Source organism: Amborella trichopoda, chromosome 12 (genome assembly GCF_054954075.1).
Source record: "Amborella trichopoda isolate Santa Cruz 75 chromosome 12, AtrichopodaSantaCruz75HAP2 v2.0, whole genome shotgun sequence".
Lineage (NCBI taxonomy): Eukaryota > Viridiplantae > Streptophyta > Magnoliopsida > Amborellales > Amborellaceae > Amborella > Amborella trichopoda.
This window is the reverse complement of record NC_142347.1, coordinates 33,068,288-33,090,518: the sequence shown is the minus strand read 5'-3', so window position 1 is coordinate 33,090,518 and position 22,231 is coordinate 33,068,288. Positions and strand designations below refer to the sequence as shown.

Here is a 22,231-nt window from a genome sequence, read left to right as displayed (position 1 = left end):
TGTCACTTTGGTCATCTTGGCCTGGATGGTTCTGGGCTTTTGGGCTTCTAGAATTCTGTTCTGTGACATATTGGGGTGTTTTTTGGCTCATGTTTTCTGTAGATTTGGGCTTATGAACATATTGCCATTGTCCGTCCTCCTCGATCAACAACGGTTGTATCTACTGCTCTAGGACTGGCGTATATCAATGACTCCATCCGATCTCGAGACGTCAATTATTATCAGCGGGTTTTGGATGAGTTGTCATCCTTTGATTAGGTGATCAGGGGTCTTGAGAATGTGCCCCTATTTTTGCCTGCTATGGGGTATTCATGCCTTATTTTGGCAGGGCAGTACTTCATAGATGGGTACTTTCCTCAATGGGTACTTTGCCAGTTTCACCATATTCGACATTACACTTCCCCAGGAGAGGCGATCGATCGCCGTCCTATTTTTCCTCTTTGACGACACTCTTCCACCCTTCTGGTCAAGGCGGGTTTGTCATGGAAGAGGAAGAAGTCTTCTTCTAGTGAGGGGTTGGTTAAGCAAGACGAGCCCACAACCACTTCTAACTACGATTCCTGGTGGGAATGTGCATGTCCTCTTCCACTATGCCACAGATCTTCGAGACTTCATGGCGAACCTTCTGCTTCTACTCAGGGTTCCGTGCCTTCTCGAGAAGACGATGCCTCTTCTTCAAATAAGCTAGTTAAATCGAATGAGGATGTTTCAGACATCAGTTTGGAAGATGTTGAAGCTTAATTGGCTCAATAGGCGGCCTTCGTGGCAGAACTCAAGGAGAATGATGTTGATCCGACGCCGAAGACTGAATAGCCAAAGTGTTTTATTTTCTTTTTTTTTTTCTTGGCATGAATAAGTTGATCTCATGATCATTGTTATTTTTCAGTAGTTTGATTTTTGCTGAAGTCGGTTAGGACAGTAGAAATTTTGTCTTGGGACTAGAGTTGATTGTGTGAATGCATGTAATAAACCCATTTTCAATGGATGAATAAAATAGAAAATTTTGAGACATCCAGAATTTTATTTCCCATTTTGATTGGTCCTCTGGGATTGTGTAATCCCTTCTATTTTTTTTTTTTATCTTTGTTGCTACCTCTGTTAGGGGGTTCTTGTTCATTTCTACATGTGCATTTGATTCATCGAAGCATAGTAGAACACTTTCTTTGCACACACTTTTCAAACATAATTATTACACATTCAGTCCCCTAGTTGTAGGGTTTTTGTCTCAAATTTTCAGCTATTGGGGTCATTGTACGCATACACATGGATGAGTTTGCCTCATTTTCCCTCAGGGGATCCAGTCGAGAGAAAAACCCTCTCAAACTAGCCAATATCGTCATTGGCGAGGTTCACCCATCTCCAATATGTGGTAGTTGGCAATTATACTCATACAACCAAGGAGTGCCTGACTAGTTTCAAGCCCTCATAGCAGGCGTAGGAAGTTGGCTTCAAGAACGAGGTCAGAAATGGAGGAAGTCCTTTCTAAAAGGGTTTTAGAAATGGACAGTTTTAACAATCAATTTGAAAAAGCATTTTCAAAGGGATGGGCCTTATAGTTTTGCCACCTGTGGCCCATTTGGTGGTCATTTTCTGTATTATATTTTACTCAAAGATGATGGAAGGATTTTCTTGTGGGATCGTGAGAACTCAAAGGTCTCGAAGTTGTCCTTCCACCTTTGGAGCTTTCATCCTGTGTTTTGCGGGTTCATAAAGAATTCTCTAGATTCTTGCTAGGCTTCCACCTTGGAGAAGTCTCGACATTCTTCTAGTCGTCGAAGTCACTTCAGTTTTCCATTCATGTCACCCTCCCACATCGTTCTGAGTTGGTTCTGTTAGGAACCTGCAGGGTTTAGGAGGAGTCTACATCCTCAAGGTATGCTTGTGCATTATTGTTGGAATTTGCAAGTACTTGTTTTTACTTGAGTGTTTTGCATGTACAATACTGTCGTAACTCACAGATACTTATTTGTTCTTGAGGTCTTGAATCGAAAGTTCCTTCTTGGAGATCTTTTTATTCTTTTTACCCTTGATGCCTTTTCAAGTTTTCACCACGTCCATTTCTTTTGTTTTTTCTTTGTGACACATTTTCAAGTTTTCATCATGCTTTTGAGTTCGTTACGGGTAGTATTTTCTTAGATACGTCGCATTAATGGGGTTATTGAGTTCGTACCCCTCCTGATTTTTTATCTTGCAAGAATTGCTTGTGTGCACTTTGGTAACCACGAATGGACCCTCCCAATTAGGTTTGAACTTGCCTAAAAGGTATGGATTTGCAGGAGTGTGGAAGATTTTCTTGAGTACCATGACCCCTTCTCTGAATTGTCAAGGAACAACTTTTCTTTGGTGTGCCCTCTTGATTCTGCACTAGTAAGAAACAATATTTTGTGTTGCTCGTAGTCGTTTTTCATCCAAAGTAACGAGGTCAACGATTCGTGCTTCGATCTTTTATTCCTCATCTGAATTTTTATGAATAAGCACTCGGAGAGATGGTATCTCAACTTCAATGGGTTGCATACCATACACCAAAGAGTATAGAGTCATGTCAGTAAGAGTCTTCTCAGTTGTATGGTAGGTCCATAGCGCATCGTTTAGCTTTCACGCCAGTCTTTGCCACCTTCTATTATTCTATCTAGAATTCTGAGCAGCCCTGTGTTTGTGGCTTCCGCTTCTCCGTTTCCTTGAGGGCAGTAAGGTGTAGAGAATTTATGTGTTATCCCGAACTTTTGTACACCTTAGTGACCTTTTCATTTTTGAAGTTGGATCCATTGTCAGTAATGATTGACTCAGGAACACTGAATCTGAATACAATGTTGTTCTTTATGAAACGGGCAATATGATGTCCTTCAATTTTGACAAACGATGTGGCCTCTACTCATTTGGTGAAGTACTCTGTAGCTGTTAATATAAAACGATGGCCATTTGAGGCTTTTGGTAAGATCATTCCGATGATATCAAGACCCCACATGGCAAAGGGCCATACAGGCGGTGTTGAGTTGAGTGGTACGGACGGTGCATGAATGAGGTCTCCATAAAGTTGACATTTGGGACACCTCTTAACGAACTTCCAACAATCTTCGTCCATGGTGGTCCAGTAATAGCCTTGGCGCCTTATTTTTTGAGCTAAGGAGGTTGCCTGCCCTTAAATGACCTCCTTCATTATGTAACTTTATCAGTACTTGGTCGGTTTTTGGCTGATCGAGATACCGTAAAATGATGCCATCGAAGGATTTCTTGAACAAGAGATCACCTCTTACTAAGAATCTCATCGAAAACCTTCGAAGGGCTTCTTTATCATTTTCGGTGGCTCCTTTGGGATATAACTCATCTTTCAATAGGGACAAAACATCGTGGAACCATAGTTTTGCCTTAACTAACGCATTTGAAGCCACGAGAGACACGTCCCCATCGTTTTCATTTTCTTGCTCAAGTTCTTCTTTGATCCTTGATGGGGAAGGGTCATGTTGTTCCTGATGTAGAATGGCAGCGTGGTGATTTTTGAAGGAATATCAACTATTGAAGCAAGGGTCGCAAGGGTATCAACAAACTGATTATTTTCCCTAGTTATGTGCTGAAAGGTGATTTTCTTAAAATATGGGATCATTTTTTTTACCTTTTCTTGATAGGGTTTAAGCTTTTCTTCTTTCACCTTTCAAATCCCTTGAACTTAGTTTAGGATAAGTAAGGAGTCACCAATCACTTGTATTTGTTGGATTTTCATTCTCATAGCGTTCTCGAGCCCGGCTATCAAGGCTTCATATTCAGCAATATTATTGGTACATGGGAAATTCAATTTGATGGTTGTTGGCACTAAAATCTTCTTGGGTGAGCATAGTGATACCTACACCTGACCCATATTTATTCCTTGCACTGTCGAAGTATAGCTCCCAAATTGATTCCTCGATTGTGTAGATGTTGTCATCAGGAAGGTCCGTGTTGATGGGGAGTGTTACCTGGTGTGCGTGTTCAGCCAAGCGCTCAGCAATAACTTGTCCTTTGATTGATTTTTTAATAACATATTCGATCTCGAACTCACTCAATGATATTAACCACTTCACCAAACATCCGTTAAGGACTGGTCTTTCCAATAGATACTTGAGTGGGTCAATTTTTGAGATGAGAATGACTGCGTGAGATAAGACAGTGTCTTAATTTCTGCATAGACCACACAAGTGTTAAGCAATGCTTCTCCACTTCCGTGTATCTTGTCTCGTAGTCGGCCATGGTTTTGCTGATGTAGTATATCATTTGTTCTTTTTCATGATCGTTGAATTGTCCCCATGGTCTTGTCTTTCACAGATATGTATAGGAATAGGGGTTTTTCTTGATTATGAGGACTAAGGACGGGAGGTTTGGTTAGGTACTCCTTAATTTGGTCGAACGCCTCTTGGCACTCATTATCCCATATGAATGGGGTATAATTCTTAAGGAGCCTATTAAACGGCACGCACTTATCCTCCAGTTGTAAAAAGAAGAGCATGTGCCAAGCCTCGAGGGACCCGAAACCGTATCGATGTTGACATTGGATTATAGGATAATGTCATCCACCAATGCGGAAGTTTGCAAGATTGGGGGAACAGGGTTGCTGGCCTCTAGGCGTAAGGTGGCACAATCGGCTTACTCGAAGGAAGCGAGCAGGATTTCTCAACATACAGCCATGGTCTTCCTAGCAGCATGTTGAATGAAGGTTTTATGTCCAAGAAATAAAACTTTATCACTTAGACAATAGGGTCGATCTTGAGTGTGAGAGGTAGTATGCCTTCAGCTTGTCTCTTGGTCCCATCGTATGTGGCGATAGTTAGTTGACATGGCTAGAAGTCATCTGGGCTTTTGCTTATATGCTTCACTATTTTCATGGGGCATATGTTTAAGGATGCCCCATTATCAACAAGCACTCTCCGTATCTCATATCCTTACATGAAAATGGTAATGTACAGAGGTTGGACATGAAAGCGGTTGAAGTTAGCGGGGATGTCGTCATTCGTGAATACGATTGGCGTCGGTGCCATCAGTTGGTTGATCATTCTACACAACTCATTCGGATGTGTGTTGCTCGGGATGTGTATCTTGGTGAGGACCTTTTTGATCTAGGCTCTGTGTGCTAATGAATTGGCAAGCAGCTTCATGATGGATATTTGAGCTTGGATCTTCCCGAGATGAGTCGATAGATCGTAGGTGGTTACGGATCCTTGAATTTCTTTGTTCGGCTCATGATCTGCGACCCCTGCTGGTTGTCTGGCTTTTGAGGTGTTTCCCATTTTTTCATCGAGAGTATTGGCCATCAGTTGAATGGGTTTGAACACTTGGCCTCTTCAAGTTAGAGAATTGACCTCGCCAGCCTGAAGCTCGACAGGGTCAGCCCTAGCGAGAGTAACGGGAGATTTCGAGGTGTTGACCCCATGTTTGGGAGATGACACCTTTTCATTGGTTCTGACCATATCGATTTCTAGCATATCATCTTCACCATATTGGTCCCATTTGGGAAGGTTATCGAGGTTTGAAGATGAAGAGTTTCCTCTTAAAAGACTCAAAAGATCTTCTTCGGACTCTTGAAAGTGATGATCACAAGCAAAAATGAATTGATTGGAATCATCTTCTTCGTCTCCACTCTCAATCATGTGAATGACGACGTTCTCTTTTGAGTTGCCTTCAGCTCCCGGCTTTTCAGTCGTTGTGACCATATTTTTAGGGAGACGATTTATGAAGATACCCATCTTTTGGCTCTTCAATTGGTTGATTTCTAGGTGCGACAATGAAGTCCCCCTTATTGATTAACCATTGAATCACCCATTTCAAATACAAGCAGTTTTGAGTATCATGAGCATGGTTTTGATGCCATTTGCACCACTTGCTATAATCCGTGACTTGAAATTGTGGTTTAGATGGTAGCAGGAGATAAACCATATTTCTAGTCAGGAGTGATTCCAACACCTTTTCTAATGGGTCTTTGAGAGGTGTGAAATTATCCTCTCGCTTTTGGTTATTATTTTAAACGATGGCTCTAGGCTGACCTCTTCGGTTTTGGTTCCGATCGTTGTGCTGAGTGGCTAAACCTTGAGATGGTCCGTTAACGACAATCTCATAAACATGACCGGAAGCATTCCCCTTGTTATTGTTTTTGTTCTTATTTTGGGGAGTTGTTATCGGTTTATTCAGACCAAATGATGAGGGGTGTCCCTCTAGCTCTTTCATGTCGCGCTACCCGCTCAATCATAGAGTCGAAAGAGTGGGGGATAAGACTTTGGCTGCAGAAGGTCCTGTATTCGGGAGCAGCGTTCTCTAAGGCCATGGAGATTTCGCTGGGTTTGTAAGTGGAAATTCTATGACTCGCATCGTCACCTCGCAGAATCGACCGATGAAATCCTCGAAGGATTCTCCTGGGTTTTGTTTCATTGCACTGAGCTTGCCTAGGGAGAGAGGTCTTAGTGTCGACTTTCGATAGTGAGAGACGAATAGGTTGAACATTTCATCTAGAGTGATGTGTGGTCAAGCGGACATTGTTTTTCAATGTCAGTTCAAGGTTTCGTTAATCAATGTTTGTGAAAATATGGCCTTCAGCTGGTTAGACATGTCTCGCAAAGCTCGAACGGAGCGGAGGTTTGCGTTGACATGAGCATCTGGATCGCTCTTCCCATTGAAATTTTTTCTAAATTCCAGGACGACAAATCCCAGGGGAAGGTCTTCCATGCCTCCAAGGGTCTTATGAACATAGGCCTTCGGGGGTAGAATTTCATGCATGCCCATCCTTACAAGTATATCCTGCATTACTTTTATGGTGCCTTCTAATTGGGTATTTGTCATGACAGTAGGCCCACCAGTCGATGGGTTCCCAAGCGTAGACTGATGAGTCGAGACATGGGGTACATATTGGTCTGCATGAGACTAAGATTGATGAGCCGCAGTCATCAGGGCTGTTTGATACATTTGTGCCTGCCCATAGGTGTCGCTATCGGTTACAGAAATTGCACTGTTTGTTGGACCGGGTGAACTAGAGAGGCCGATTGAAGAATCGTTTGACTCGGTTGTGCTAGGGGCTGACCTATACCACTAAGTTTGTTTGGCATCGACCCATGAGCTGGGGCATGAACAGTGTAACCTAGGTCAACTAGACTTTTAAGGGCAGCTTGGATGCCCATCTCGCCTAAGGTCATTCTAGATTGACACCTGTGCTTTGTACAATGTTCAAGACATCATTAGCTGTACTATGGTGGCTAGAGGTTGGGTTAGATCCCATAGACCTAGGTGGGTCTTGGTTTTGAGGTCGTTGTGCCTTGAGTGTATCTCGGTTTGAGTTGTGGGAATTGGCGTTTGATACGGCCTGAACTTCTTCCTCTCTCGGCTTCTTTGGTTTCCTAAAAGCCCCTGTAAGACGACACCCAGTCGGACCCCTTGACCATTCAAAGTTTTTTGAGCGGAGCCGACTTTTCAGGCCACACAGATTTCAGGATTAGAAGTGGATCCTTGGGATTCTACCTCTAAATGAAGGCCTGGGTGTTGGATAATGGATTGATCTGAGTTCTGTCGATAATCCCAAGGGATCGTGGCAAACTGGTCCCTAAGTTTGAGCAGGTTAGGCGTAGAGTCGGCCGTGGAGCGATCATCATAGTCACCTTGAGTGACTGACATGGTAATTTCTGTTGGTGGGGTTTTAGAATCTAGACTTAGGTAAGATCTAGACTTAACGGCTTAAGGATGACCAAGCCTAATTCTAGTGGAAAAACCTTAACTGAGACCTAGGCTAAGACCAGACTGGAATCTAGACTGAATGGGTTTTGGTTTAGACCCTGAACTAGGGTAAGCCTAGTCTAGCTCTGGAGGCAACTCTAAGCTTAGACCTATGCTAGAACCTAAACTGAGATCTAGACTAGATAGATACGAGTCTTGGCTCGAATCAAGAGTGAGTCTAGGTTCGGGCCTGGGTGTGAGCTTGGTTCGGACCTGGACTGAACTAAGTACAAGCCTAGGCTTGGACCTAGAGGGTTATGAAACTCAGATGTAGGGGTAGGCAACCCCTAAGAAGGTACAACCAAGACAGTGAGACCAAGCACAGTCCGTACTAAGTCGAGCGCGGCCCGAGTCGAGGGTGACTCGAACAGGACAGTTCAAGAAGGGTGCAAGCAACCCTCAATGTATTTTTTATTTTTTAATTTTTTTTATCTTTTTAACTTTGATGAAACACAATTAAATTAATCATGGTGAAAGTAGGGAAAACATGATTTCAATCAAAATTATCAAATTAAAATAAAATAAAAAGCCAGGAACATAACAAATCTATCTGAAGTAAAATATTTTTTTTGTACTTTAAATTTTATAATTTTAAAGTCTCTGCTAGAGGCATATGAGGTCCAACAATTTTTCTAGGACCACTGCAACTGGGTGGCATTACTGGTGTCGCCCTTGCAGTTTGAGCAACACTGCTAGTGTCGCTAAAAAAAAAAGTATCTTTTTTAGTTTTTATTTATTTTATGATGAAATAATGTTACAATAAACTTGCAAAAGCAGGGAAAATAATATTTCGGATGAAATAAAGTAAAATAAAATGAAACAGAAAAGTGTAAATATATCAGACCAATCTTGAGAAAAATATTTTTTTTGTATTTTTAAAATTTTATTTTGATCTGAAATTTTTTGAACAGTCACAAAAGGGTCCCTGGAACAGGACTACAAAGTTTCAGAAAATTATGAGTCCTCTAACTTTGAGCGACCGGGGGGGGGGGGGGGGGGGGGAGGGGCGGTGTGTCGCCTGGATCTAGGTGCGCTAGGGGTGTCGCCCGAGCGACACTGTTGGTGTCACTCAGAATAAACAGGATTTTGCGGCACCGAAACCTGGGTCATGGTCACAGCCAATATTTGAAGCCTTTTGTGACTGAAAATAGTGAATAAAACTCATGTTTTGGCGCTTGGATCATGCTCGAAATGCCCCATGGTGGGTGTAAAACTGTTTACGATGCAAAATCTGACAGATCTTCCGACGAAGATCTCTTAGATCTTGACTCCTTAAATTGATGAAAATAATGTGGTAGAGAAAGTGGGATAAATCGATTTCAGATCTGAGACCAGATCTGCTCGAAAACGAGCAGATCCGCTTTCAGATCTGTGGTAGAGCCAGCATGATCCAAATTACTAAAACCCAAATTCAAAGCAATGAATAGATCAAAATAAGCAAAATAAAATCAAAACAATAAGAAGAAGAAGAAAGAAGGTAAAAGAAAACAATACCAAACCGGGCTCTCGCGCCCTCGAGGGCTTGCCCGTATTAGAACCCACGTCGTCTTTACCTCTCTGATTTGGATGTTGACCAGAAGGTCTCTTGTTTTAAAGGGTTATCGTGCCCTAAGGATGTTATTGTGCCGTAGAGATAAAGGGTTATCGTGCCCTAAGGATGTTATTGTGCCGTAGAGATCTAAGGTATTTCAGGCTTAGGGTTAGGGTTAGGGTTTTTCTCAGCTAACTATTTTCTCTAGCAGAAGTCTTATTCTTGACTTAATTCCCGAAGAAGCTCCCTAAACAGCCATGAAAATGAAGTTTCTATGAACTGAAATCATTTAAAAAAGGACAACTTTCCATCACCAGCCATTTGCCAACCCTACACTGCCTTCTTGGGGTACCGGGTCTGGGCGACACTGCCGTGAGACTGGCAGTGTCGCCCAGCCAAAATTGGCAAAAATTATGGAAATTTGGTCAAGAATGGCAGGGGATCATTCTTGTGCGGAAACTACTGTTTTCAAGCAGTTTGGGCTAGGCGACACCAACAATGTCACCTAGGTCTGGATTGCCCAAAATGGTAACTTTCTGCTTAGGACAGACCAGTGGGTTGTCTTGTTAGTTTCAGACAATTTTGGGTGGGTTGGGCAACATCAGTGGTGTCATCGAGCGACACTAGTAGTGTCATCGAGCGACACTGGGCGACACTGACAGACCAAAATTGAATTTTGTTGATTCCAATGTGTAGTTCAGGCTGTTGCGAAGCTTCCAAAGAATATTTGGTTCAAAAAGGATTTTCTTACTAATTTTAATGATTTTTTTGGTAAAACAGAGCGTCTGCAGGATTCTAGGTCAAAACAGGGCATCTGCAGGGTTCTGGGCAGGCAAACTGGTTCTGGGTCACAGGGTAGGCTGTGTGGACAATGGATTTGGGTTTATTAAGATAGTGTGGTCCTAAGGGCTCAAGAAATCATAGAATTTGCCATATTTAAAATGGGGTGTCTGTAATAATTAAATTTAATATGACTGTCTATCGCTCACCATCCCATCCAAACCCACTTTTATTCTGTAGGTCCTTTATGACCTTATAATTGTTCTTCCACGTCTTCTGTATATTCTTTAACTACTCCTTGGTGAGGTTGAGCCCAAGCTCTAAATTAAACCTCCTTTGCATAGAAGCCCATGCATCTTTCCTGAATGCACCCTCTGATTTCTTTCCCAAATTTACCTACTATTTAAGTAAGAGCCAAAATAGGTGATTCATCTGTTGGTTCTAAGTAATATTTTTAGCTCGGTGGATGGTTTTTGGCTTACTTCATTCACATCATTTCCCAAACAACAGTTGCAAAGCATAAATCCATACTTCTATTGTGTTAATCTTGAAATATTCCACACATGAATTAACAACAAAACTTCGAGAGGAGAGAATCATATGAAACCATTCAGTAATTAAAAAAGATGCTAGACCTAGATATTACTCAACAATCCACTTGTGGATCGAATAATAAAAAATACCTCCATTTCTTTTAATACCTAAAACACATAAAGTGTAATGCAACATCTAATATCTTTAAAGAGAAATCATAAATCTAGGAATTCAGCTCAATACAATAATCTTGTCACATTTTCTACACGATATCATATCGAAATTTCTCTCATTCATCTCTTTCCCTCTGCTCCCATATGTCTCTACCCCTGGTACATTTAGAGTATCTTAATCAAAGTTATCAAATTTGCTTCGCTTCTGCTGAAGAGGCCAAAGGCTTCGGCTTTTAAGCATAAATCGGAGAAGCGTGGGGCTGCCACTTCGGTCATATTCGGGCCGCTTCGGGCTGCTTCGGTTCAGGTCTCTTTGGATTGCTTCGGTCAGAAAAGAAATACCTATATAAAAGTCTTTTTTAAATTTTAAAAAAAAATTTTATTTCTAATTTTGCCATATTATATATAGATATACATATATAATTTATTTATATTAAATTAAAAAAAAACCGAAGTCTTCCCCTGAATCGGACGAAACACCAAATTGCTTCGTTTTTTCACCAAACCAACGAAGACTCCAAAGGGAATCTGACAAGTTGCCATTGTCATAGTCATCATCATCATCATCAATACCCTCCTCTATAATGAAATTATGCAGTATACAACATGCTAGGATGATCTTGACTTGTGCTTCGATGGGAAATCGCACTCTTAGAACCCCATAACACATTCACTAACATTTCATAACAACGAATCATGAAGGTTAGACAATTCCTCCATAGTATTGATTGGATTATTTTAAGCAAACTCCTAAATATGTCGTTGAGTGTGGCGATAAGGGCTATGAAACTCATGGATATTAGAGTATCAACATCAACAAGGTAATATTTCCTTAAAAAATTAGAAAAAAAAATGTACAGATATTATTCGTCTACAGTCCATATGACTGATAATAAACTTACAGATGAACCCTTCATATTAAGACTCTTACCAAAGATTTAGAGTCTCAATATACATCGAAACCACAATCAACAAGTTTCCAATTAAAAGATGATTTCTTTAAAAAAATGTTCCATTTTTATAGATATGTAAAAAATTCCAAAATTTTCAAAAGATCTTCAAGCAATTTTTTTATGGAACTGATATAAATGTGTATTTTATCTATTTTCAAAAAAAACTTTTCAAAAATATTTCTTGCATATAACTTTACTTCTCTTCTTTATTGATTTGATAACTTTGGTCTAATAAGAGTGAGAACCTTAAAATATCCCTTAACCCATCCCCAATCCTGGTAAAGGAGGTGGGTTGTGTTACTAGGTAGCCAACTTAATGATTTACAAAAACATTCTATGAATCTTGAATCTATGTTATTTGCTTATCGTAGAATATTTATCGTAAATGACAAGCTAAACTAAAAACCGGGGTACTATGAGAAATAAGCAAGAGTTAGGTAAGGCGTTCCCTAGAAGCAATGTGTCGTAACGGTGCCCGATTTGCAGTGAAAAATAGGCAAGGGCTCATTTGACACTCTGTATGAATGCGTGTAAAGAAGCGAGTCCAAAAAGTAGGATTCATTATGGAATGTAGGAACACTTACAGGTAAGAGTATGGAGTCAGTGGATACAATAAGATGAAGGAGAGTACACATAGTGTTTTCTAAATGAAACTAAGTAGAAAGGGAAAAAAGCTACGAAAATGAATGGATATAAACGTTCATAAATAGGAAAGGATAATAATAGAAAATGTGTAGGTATAATTGACAATAAAGATTTAAAAGATAAAATATAGTAAGTGATAGACTCTTATTAATTAAACTTGTATTAAAGGAAGAGATAAGTAATAATTAGTACCATGCGAGGAGAATATAGAAATATAGAATTAAGAGGCAATAATGGGAGGACATGGATGGACTAATCCAAGACATACTAAATGGAGAAAGGACCTTTGTAGGAGGGGACTTAAATGCTCATGTAGGAAAGTATAATAGAGAATATTAAGAGGTACGTGGGGAAAATTAATGAGATGGGTAAAATTAATGAAATGGGTGTGGCTATTTTAGATTTTGCTATGGCATATGACCTAGCAATAGAAAACACTTACTTTGAAAAACAAGATGAATATTTAATAACCTATAAAATTGGGTAATATAAAAATCATATAGACTTCTTCTTGGTTAAGAATGTTGATTGACTATCATATGAAGATTGTAAGGTTATACCAAGAGAGAGTCATAAGTTCATGGTTATCGATGTCCGCATAAAGAGATGGAAGAGGAGGGGTGAAATTGATAGGTATGAAAGAACTAGGTGGTAGAATTTAAAAAATGAAAAATATATTTATTTAGGGATAAATTAGTTAGACAAAAAAAATGAAACTGTGAACATGAGGTCAATGTTATGTGGAATGAGATGATTGACTATATTAAGAAAGTGGCAAAAGAATTTTTAAGAGAAACAAGAGGAAAAATAAAGTTTGATAAGGAAACTTAGCGGTGGAGTTATGAGGTTCAAAAGGCTATATGCAAACAATGATCATATTATAAAACTTGGCAATGTAATAGAGATGATCAAAATTTATAAAAATATAAATATGCTAAGAAAAATACTAAGTAAATAGTAAGATTAAACTTAAGGCATATGATGAGAGCAAGAAAAGATGAAAAATATGTCAAATTAGAAAAAATGAGAGAGAAAAAAAATATAGGGATCTAGACCATATCAAATGCATTACGAGTGATCATCAAAGGGTCATGGTGAAGGATGAAAATATCAATAAAAAGTGGAGAGTCTATTTTCAAAAATTATTAAAAGACAAACGTAATGAAAACACCATTGGAGACGATTCATTGGCACAAGTGAGGGCGGATGTCATATATACATTTATAGAGTTAGGATATCAGAAGTAAAAGAAGCTTTGAAGATGATGAATATATAAAGGCTTTAAGACCAGATAGTGTCCTGATAGAGGTTTGGAATTGCATGGAGGAGAACGGCAAAACATAAAGTGTATTCCTAGAAAAATATATTCGCCAAAACAACTATACATCTTAAAATAATAGATAGAGTTAGAGGAAGAATTACCCAATGAAAAATCTTATCTTTCTCTAAACCAAGAGCACCATTGCAGGGAGGAAGAGAGAGGGAAATGTTTAATTAAAACTAAAGATTTAGGCAACTGAGAATTAGGGGAAATGTTCAAATATATATATTTGAGTTTCATACACGTATTGTTCAATACAAGTAAGCCATTTGTTACTTACTCTCTATATACAAAAGTTTGATTAATTTCACTTGTGTCTAATTTTTTGCTATTTCATTGATGTATATAATTAGATCGACCACTATTTCACATTTAATGAGTTTTATGTTTTTGTTGTTACTATTTCCTTGTATGCTCCCTATAAAATCAAATTATATGTTTTGTGTCATGGCAAAAGCATTATTGTTTTATTTAAGCGATTTAGATAGAAAAAATTACCAAATAAAATCTTAAATACAATAACTACAAATCATAATTTTATTATCTTTACCTATACAACTTTTTCACTCTAATTTATTCATCCAATTCCAAAATATTCAAGATACTTTAACTTGCACAATTTTTGGCGACCCTATTTGTACCCCATTTCTTGCCTCGACCAAAACTGATTTATAACTAATATTTTAGTTTACCAATATAATATTTATTCCCCAACTTAATAACTATGGTCTAAATGTCGTCCCTTATCCTGTAGTTTTTGCATGTGCAAGTCCCAGACGGCAATGGGAAAGCCTTGCGGTTTTACCGAGCCATTTATTTACCCTTACTTTGGGGGGTCGTTCAATATAAAAATGACCAGTATTAATCTCACAAATGACGCTCTGGTTCCCCGGTATTTTCCATTTTGGTAACTATACTTCTGCAACTTCCCCTCTGTCTCTCTTTCGCATTTCGCCCGAAAAGAAAGGTCCCAACAATTAATCTCTCTCTCTTTTTCATCACGAATAACCCATTAAACCTCTTCTCGAGGAGGAATATTTTATACCACCCACCTTCTCCCCCTGCAACAAAATTTATCTACATGTTTTTTTATGTTGTGAGCTTTACTGTGAGGAACCTGCACAGGCATGGCTCAAATATCTTCCATCTGCTGAGGCTCCTCTAATCCCAATCCAAAAAGGGCGTCTGGATGAAGCCCATTGGAAAGAGAAAGAATGCATGATGCTGCACCCCCTGTGTTGCGTTTCCCTGGAGGGTCTTGGCGCTGCTCCTGCCGCAGGGTTCGGTCAGCCGGAAACCACCCCTCCTCCTCCTTGTCCTCCTCCTCGAGAGACGGCAGAGGGTTCTGGATCTGAGGTAAACGTCGCCGGAGTCCTTTACAAATGGACGAATTTTGGAAAGGGTTGGAGGTCCCGCTGGTTCCTCTTGAGGGACGGCCTCCTCTCTTATTATAAGATCCCAACCCCAATCTACCACACTCACCCGTGCCCTAGAGATGGAGGTCATGGTGATGATGAGATGAGGAGGACGGCCTCGTCCTCCGATGTGCAGGTAATTGGGAATGGCCTCACCCGTGCTAACAGCGGATCCGGCGGAAGAAGTCGCCGGAAAAATGTGGGCGTAGTGCATCTCAAGGTCGCCCTTTTTCTTGAAATCTCTCTTCGCATTCTCTTTCTTCGTCCTGTATTTTAAATCTTTTCGCATTTTTTTCTATTTTGCTTTCTCGTGTTGAAATGTGGTTTTCTCATTTATTACGTCGTGCTTTCCTGAAATTGTTTTTGTTTTTCCTGAATCTCTGTGGTAAAGAAATCTGGTGTGATATTATTTCAGATGGTGACAGTGTTTCATTCTCTGTAAATTCCTATGTCTTTTTCTTTCTGTTTTACTTATTTTTAATCTCTTTATTATGTTTATAAAATACTTGGAATTTGAACGAAGGGATTGAAATGATTCTTTGCTTCAATGGGAGTTATTTTTATATTGAAAATTGTTTTTCAGTTTCCTCATTTTGGATCTGCCTTTTAATTATTTTGTGGTTTATTATCATTACTGAGTGATTGGAGGCTTAACATTAATAAAAAGAAAAAAGAAAAGAGAAAAGAGAAAAGAGAAAAGAAAAAGTTATCGGAATCTACTTTCAAGAATATTTGCCATGCTTTTAATGAATATAGAAAATAAATACATTTTCACTCACTAGGAAAAAGATACCAGGAATTTATCTGGTAAAATAAACCACATTTCATGGCGATGTCAAATACGATGAGCAGGAAACTGTGAGGAGAAAAAGCGCCGTGAAAATGTTGAAAATCTTTCACATTTTTAGAGAGTGAGAGAGAGAGAGAGAGAATGTTTGCATGTCTGGGAAGGAAAGAGAAGATTTTCACTTGGAGTTTTTAGAGAGAGAAACAGGAGAGAAAGATTTTTTGGTCCAGGGCTTTTGGAGAGAAGTTAGGGTTTCTGGAGAGAGACGTGGGTGAGTAGAATTTCATTCGTGGTCCAATTTCAGGTGGGATTGTGCAGGTGGTGTTTAAGTGGGAGTGGGTCACATCATGGCCGCAAATGAATGTGCTTTAAAGCAAATACAAGGAGACCTTGAGACCTTTGTGGGGGACTGCCTGCCATTTTCAGTACCCTATCTCTCTCTAGGTCACATCCATAACCAGCTGGTGTTAACAGGACCATCCTCCCTATATGTTTTAGCCTGTCTTCCCTATGCACGTAATAATCGTTAGTCTAGCAATCTAGAGAGAGAAAGACTGTACTATGAAGTCACTCAGAGAGAGTCTCTGGTGTTTTTAGAGAGAGAAACTACATGCATCTCTGTCAAGTGCCTGGTGAGTATAAGGGTGAAGCTAGAAGACCTACATACCTAGTATACGTCAACCTTTGCTTTTCCAGTTCTCTCTAGATGGCACCAGATCCATTCTGGCCCTTCTCTCTGTGAAGTGGTCACCAAATTGACAGGGGCTATTTCCATAGCTGACCCCAAAGGAGTTCAAATAGGCCCAACCTAGAGGGTCTCCTCTCTCTCCTCTCTTTCTCTCTCTTACTGTTACTCGGGCTTTAGAGAGAGAGAGAGAGGCCCACATGAAAGACTCCCTCACATGAATGACTGTCTCTCTCTCTCTTCATTGGTGGTTATCCCCTCGATGTGGATCAATCGTGTTCCCTGAAGCCACATGAAGCTTGATGGGTCCCCTTGGGCGATATTATTGTTCTCTTTGCTGTGTTTTTCTTTTGGTTTCATTTTTAACTTTGTTCCCACATGGGGTGGGGTAAACTCCCAATATCTTCATCGCTTCACAGTAGATCTTATCTCTTTGGAGCTGTGGGGTCCTTGTTTCTCGTGCTAATAGGTGCCTGCCTTACTTTCCAACCCCTCACTCTCTCTTTCTCTCTCTACTGTTTCACTTGGAACCCCATTGGAACGGCGATCACTTTCTCGTCCTCATGGATTGTTTGGATTTAATGGAGGAATCTGAACATATATTCTTGAGCATATTTGCATGGGATTATTAGGCATGGATGGTGAACGTCTTTCAACAAGCATTAGAGATCTGGTTCGTAGGACAATAATTACGATTGTTATTGTAATTTTGATGATAATTTGTGTGTAATGGTTACTTTTTCTTCGTGGCCCATATCTAGTGGATTTATGGGTCGCGGTGGAGCATACTGTATATGCCTCTTGAGTCACATTTGGGAGATGTTCGGCCATTGTCCATTCACCATGGAATGGAACTTTATGTTTGTATTTTTGGACTCTCCTTTGTGGGTTCCCCGTACGATAATGAGTTCCATCTTCTTTGGTTGCTGCTGGATGTTTTTCTTTGAGGGCGTGTGTGATTTCTGGAACCTAAGTTCCATGGTCCCCTATGGAAATACAAGCCACCCTTCCTCATTATCAAACAAGATGCGCTCTTAAAGTCTTTAAAGTTTGAGTACCACGTTTCTGTTCATCATGAATGCTGGATTATTTCAAAGTTTAAGTGAGAGAATGCTTTCTGTTGAGTGGTTATATTTGTGATGCTTTGCAATTTTTGTTGGTATTCATTTGCACCTTCTACATTTGAGTAAGATTTATAGCCATGGTATGCTTGAGGAGATGCAGAAAGGCTTTATCGTTTTTTATGATCCTTCTGTAATTAAATGAGAGTTGTTTTTCTATATCATACAAATGGCAGTTTGCATGTAATTATGATGAAGACTTTTGGTCCTTTGTTTCAGAAGTTGCTTATGATTTGCTATTCTTTTCCATTTATCTGGATTATGGTGTCTGAAGGGTTCAGATCCTTGGTCGAGCAAGACTTGTGGTTGTGTCTGATCAGGTCCAGTTCACTTAAATAGAAACAGATATGTTGTCGTCAATACTTTTATCTTTTCTATTGTGTTATTCTAAAAATTTTAAAAATATATGTTTTCATTTACTGATCAAAATGCTTGAATTTCATGTTTAGGCCCTTTAGGCTGCGTTAGACATATATGACAATATTTTAGAAGAGCCTGAACTTAAAGTTTAGGGCATTTAGGTTGTTATAAGACATATTTGACAACACATTTTAGAAGAGCAAGGCATGTGTTTCAGGTGAAGGTTTTATGCTTTCAATTTTCTCTTTTTATAGAAATAAGGATTTGTAGAAAGAAACTAGGTCCATTCTTGGTAGCTTGGAAGGAATTGTACATGGAGAATACTGAATCAATATTTCACTCATTTTATTTCAAACTTCTTTTGAGTGGCTTTGAGGTCCAAAGCGCTTTTCAAATTTTTTATGATTTATAAGCTCATATGCTCTGCTATGATGCTATGTTTGAATTGCTCTATTTTACACTATATATGCATTTGTTATCGGAATTTCTGGAATGGAACTGGTAATTATTATACAATCTGTTTGCTTACAACTCCGAAGTGCATGATTTCATATGTATATTGAAATGGAAGTTATTCACCATGTTGTACACATTTGTTTATGCTCTCTTTTGGATGCATTTTACATGTCTGCAAAAATTTCAATTTTTCCCAATTTTCATCAGTGCATTCCTTAATACATTTTTTTCCTGAGAATACTCATCTAATAAGGTGGGGATCAAAATTTCAGAGCAAGAAAATTCTTGAGAATAGTAAGTGTAGAGTATGCTCCGGCCGGAGTATGCTGTAGACACTCAATATTTAATCACTCACCTACGGATATCCCTCAACCATGCTGCATTGTAGTGATGTTTGTGTTTGACACAGATTTCCTTTCTTTTTGAGGACCTGTGTCTAATATGTTGTTTGCCTGTTGCGTGCCCATGTCCTTGGACATTGCCAAATATTGATATCAGTAGTTGCCTGCAGTCTTGGGACAATACTAGGTTGACTGAGAGCCTAGAAACCATGTGGCATATTTTACTCAAAAAATTGAAATATAAATAGAAGATTCAGGCTTAATTTGTAATCAAAATTTGAGTAGAAATGATCTAAATGAACATCAGTCACCTACCATTGGATCCTTGAGAGTGCTACAGTTAAGAAAGAATTGGTTGGGTGAAGTGGGATTGAATGACCTTTAGCCATCTTCCTCATATGATTTTCTGGAGCAAGACAATATTTTCATAGATGGATCCACCTCCAGCTCAGAAAATATTGAGATTTGGGATTTGGGATGAACTCATTCAAAATAAATGGAAATGGCAAGTTAAAGTAAACATTCAAATAATTTTGACAAGTTGAAGTTTGATTACCTCATTTATTTTAGAAATGGGACAGAACGATGGTCTACTTCTTTACTCTTCTGAAAATAATATTGTAGTAGGCCCTTTGGTCCTGATGATGATTTTGGATACGGCAACATGATAACATATTATTAGATACACTATATTTTATTGGGAAATAGTTGTTCCTTTCAAGTTTGAGACACTTGAAGCTGATATTGCTGTATAGGCTGGGAGCCTTACGTTCTGCAGTCAGCACCGTGGTAGGAGAGGATCAGGCTGTTCTATCTGGTGTCTTTGGCAGAAATTCAGGAGTTTGATATCTGCTGTATGCTGTTTCTTTGTGTGTTTAAATGCAACATTGAATACAAAATCCTCTTAGTGTCCTCAGGACACACTACTGTACATTGAATATATACTTTGTACTTTTACGATGTTCTATTCTTTCAAACCATTTCTTGTGCTTAAGAGCATCAGATTCTTTGATGATATTTTGTGTTGAGGTAACTGGCATGGACTATCTGAGTTATCTGGAGCCATCCTCCCTTCGTGCTTTGAGGAGTATGCAGTTCGTTGTTTGCCTTTTTTTGTCCCTTAACTATCCAGAGTTTTTGAGGCAAGAATTTGAGGCATATGCTGTTTATTATCTAAAAGTTTAGATCATAATTCTTACTAGCGCCAACAAATGAGAGACCTTTGTGCATATAGTCATGAGCTCTCATGAGTAATAAATGTTTTTGTTTCTTCATTTTCAGGTCTCAGCATTTCGCGAGAGTAAGTCGGACGACAAACGGTTTTACATATTTACTGGTACAAAAACACTTTATTTAAGGACTGATTCCAGACAGGATAGAGAGGCTTGGATAGGGGCCTTAGCTTCTGTTAAGAAATTATTCCCTCAAAGATCCCTAGGCAACAGGATTGCACTTATTATTGATGAATTATCTATTTCCACTGAAAAACTTAAACTTCGCTTGCTTGAAGAGGGACTTGACCAGAGATTGATCAAGGACTGTGAGGAGATCATGCTCTCTGAATTTTCAGAACTTCAGAGGCAATTGAAGCTCCTTCATGAGGGACGGGTTACTTTCCTGGACACTTTAAAGCATTTGGAGGTAAATCTGCAGAGGAAAATCATTAAAACACAAAATTTTGTACTGTTGGAGATGTTTGTCTTTTTTCCTTATCCTAGTTTGGTTTCTTAATGCTATAGCAGTCTTTTATTACATAGTGGTTGTGCATGCAAATCTCGTGGACTATTCATTTTAACTTTTTTTGTTTTTTGGTTCTGGCATTCCTTTGTCCTGCATACATAATTTGATAATTCTAGTCTCATATGTGTCCACGTTTCATGGCGCATGTTGACATGCCAGAGATGGCTTGCATGTCGGATGATTAGTTAGTGGGAAAGTCCTGCTCCCCATGTCTGAGTTGGAATGTCATCAGTAAGATAAGTTACTGAAAATGCCAACTCTCCCCTCTCTCAATGGCATACAGACTTGTCATCTCTGAAAGGATAAATGTTTCAGATGTGGATGTCTGTCTGTGTTGAATGCTGATACACATTCATGTGATTGTAACATGGGTCATAAGCATGGCGCTATTTTCATTCAGATATAAGACACCATCTAGATCATACAAGCATCTTCACTGGGTACTTTAACCACAATGGACCAGAAATCAGTTAAGTTTGAATTATTGAATTTTAATCTTGACACAATGTTAATTAAGAAACAAGGAAAGCAATTTTGATATTAGTGCAACACTATTTCTACTAAAAAACTAAGAAAAAAAACTATTGTATCGTGGTTACATGGTTTGACAGCTATTCTCCACTGGGTACCACAATCCAAACATAATAGATGCACCTTTTATACTTGACAAAGTACAGGAGTAAGCATATGAATGTGTAGGCTGCTGTTTTTATGTAACTGCCTTCCATTGGCTGCTTGGCGTTGCGAAGTTTTTGTACTCTTCATTCTCAAATGGAAACTTTGATGTTTTCATCAGCGCACAAGTGGAAATAATATGAATTGTTCCACATGTATATTTTTAAATACTTGATTGGGAGTGGGAGTGGATTGAATGGTAGCTAAGTTTGACTTGGAAATGCTATCCATAGGAATGGAGTGGTAATCCTTTAGAAGGATTTGTATTATACTGTTCTATCACAATAAACTTTTTTTGTGTGCATTTAGGAGGAATCGTTCCTTTGGTGTGTTGATTATGCGAGATTGTTACTTGTGGACGGAGTTGTGTGAATATCTACTAGTCCTGAAGTCTATAGAGTACAATGCTCTCTGTCCCTGCCCAGTGCTGAGCAAGTTTATTTTATTTTATTTTTTAGATACACGATAAATGTGAGATGTTGAGCTTGCTGAGAATTTCTTTGATCTTGTGATCAGGATTGGTCTTTGGAATTTTTCTTGTCCTTAATTCTTTTTCTATGTAATTTTAACTCAAAACTCCTTAACTTAGAGTTCATATTGCTGTGTGCATTCATTGAAAATGATTATGGACATGTACTGATTTCTCTCTGTTTCCTACTATTTTTATTCGGTTATTTATTTCAAATTTACAAGTTTGTGGTCATGTTAGTTGGCATTGTTGAGTATGAGTACTCAATTTATATGATTGCATACGCAGGCTGGAAATTTGGATGTAGAAACTTCGGGAACTGATGAGGGATTATCACAATCAAATGAAAATGTTGGTTCCAGACGTAGCTCTAGAACTGATAGTGGTACGTTACTTAGTGATACATTTTCCTGGATTTTCTGATTTATTGCTTTCTTTACTCTCCTATTGAAATGCTGAGATGATCATTTATGCATTTTCTTACTTTTTGAAGGCCTGTTATGTTTCCTTAGTCATTACATTT

The 22,231-nt window shown here is 38.9% G+C and overlaps 1 protein-coding gene across 9 annotated transcripts in view; it reads left to right on the top strand.

Annotated features, from left to right (window-relative positions):
* The first annotated feature begins 14,612 nt into the window (after positions 1-14,612).
* Positions 14,613-22,231, top strand: part of LOC18430956 (oxysterol-binding protein-related protein 2A) — a 56,436-nt gene continuing 48,817 nt past the window's right edge. For 4 of the 9 annotated variants that reach the window (XR_016045659.1, XR_016045658.1, XM_020665261.2 and 1 more), the window contains exons 1-3: positions 14,613-15,294; positions 20,106-20,465; positions 21,997-22,093. Coding sequence is in view for 6 of the 9 variants with exons in the window: in XM_020665261.2 (XP_020520920.1) it covers positions 14,878-15,294; positions 20,106-20,465; positions 21,997-22,093 (874 nt within the window). In the remaining 3 variants the exon portion in view is untranslated. Of the gene's footprint in view, positions 15,295-20,105; positions 20,466-21,996; positions 22,094-22,231 lie in introns of those variants that run through there. The other 5 variants (XR_016045660.1, XM_088853463.1, XM_011623836.3 and 2 more) reach the window with 2 other exon arrangements.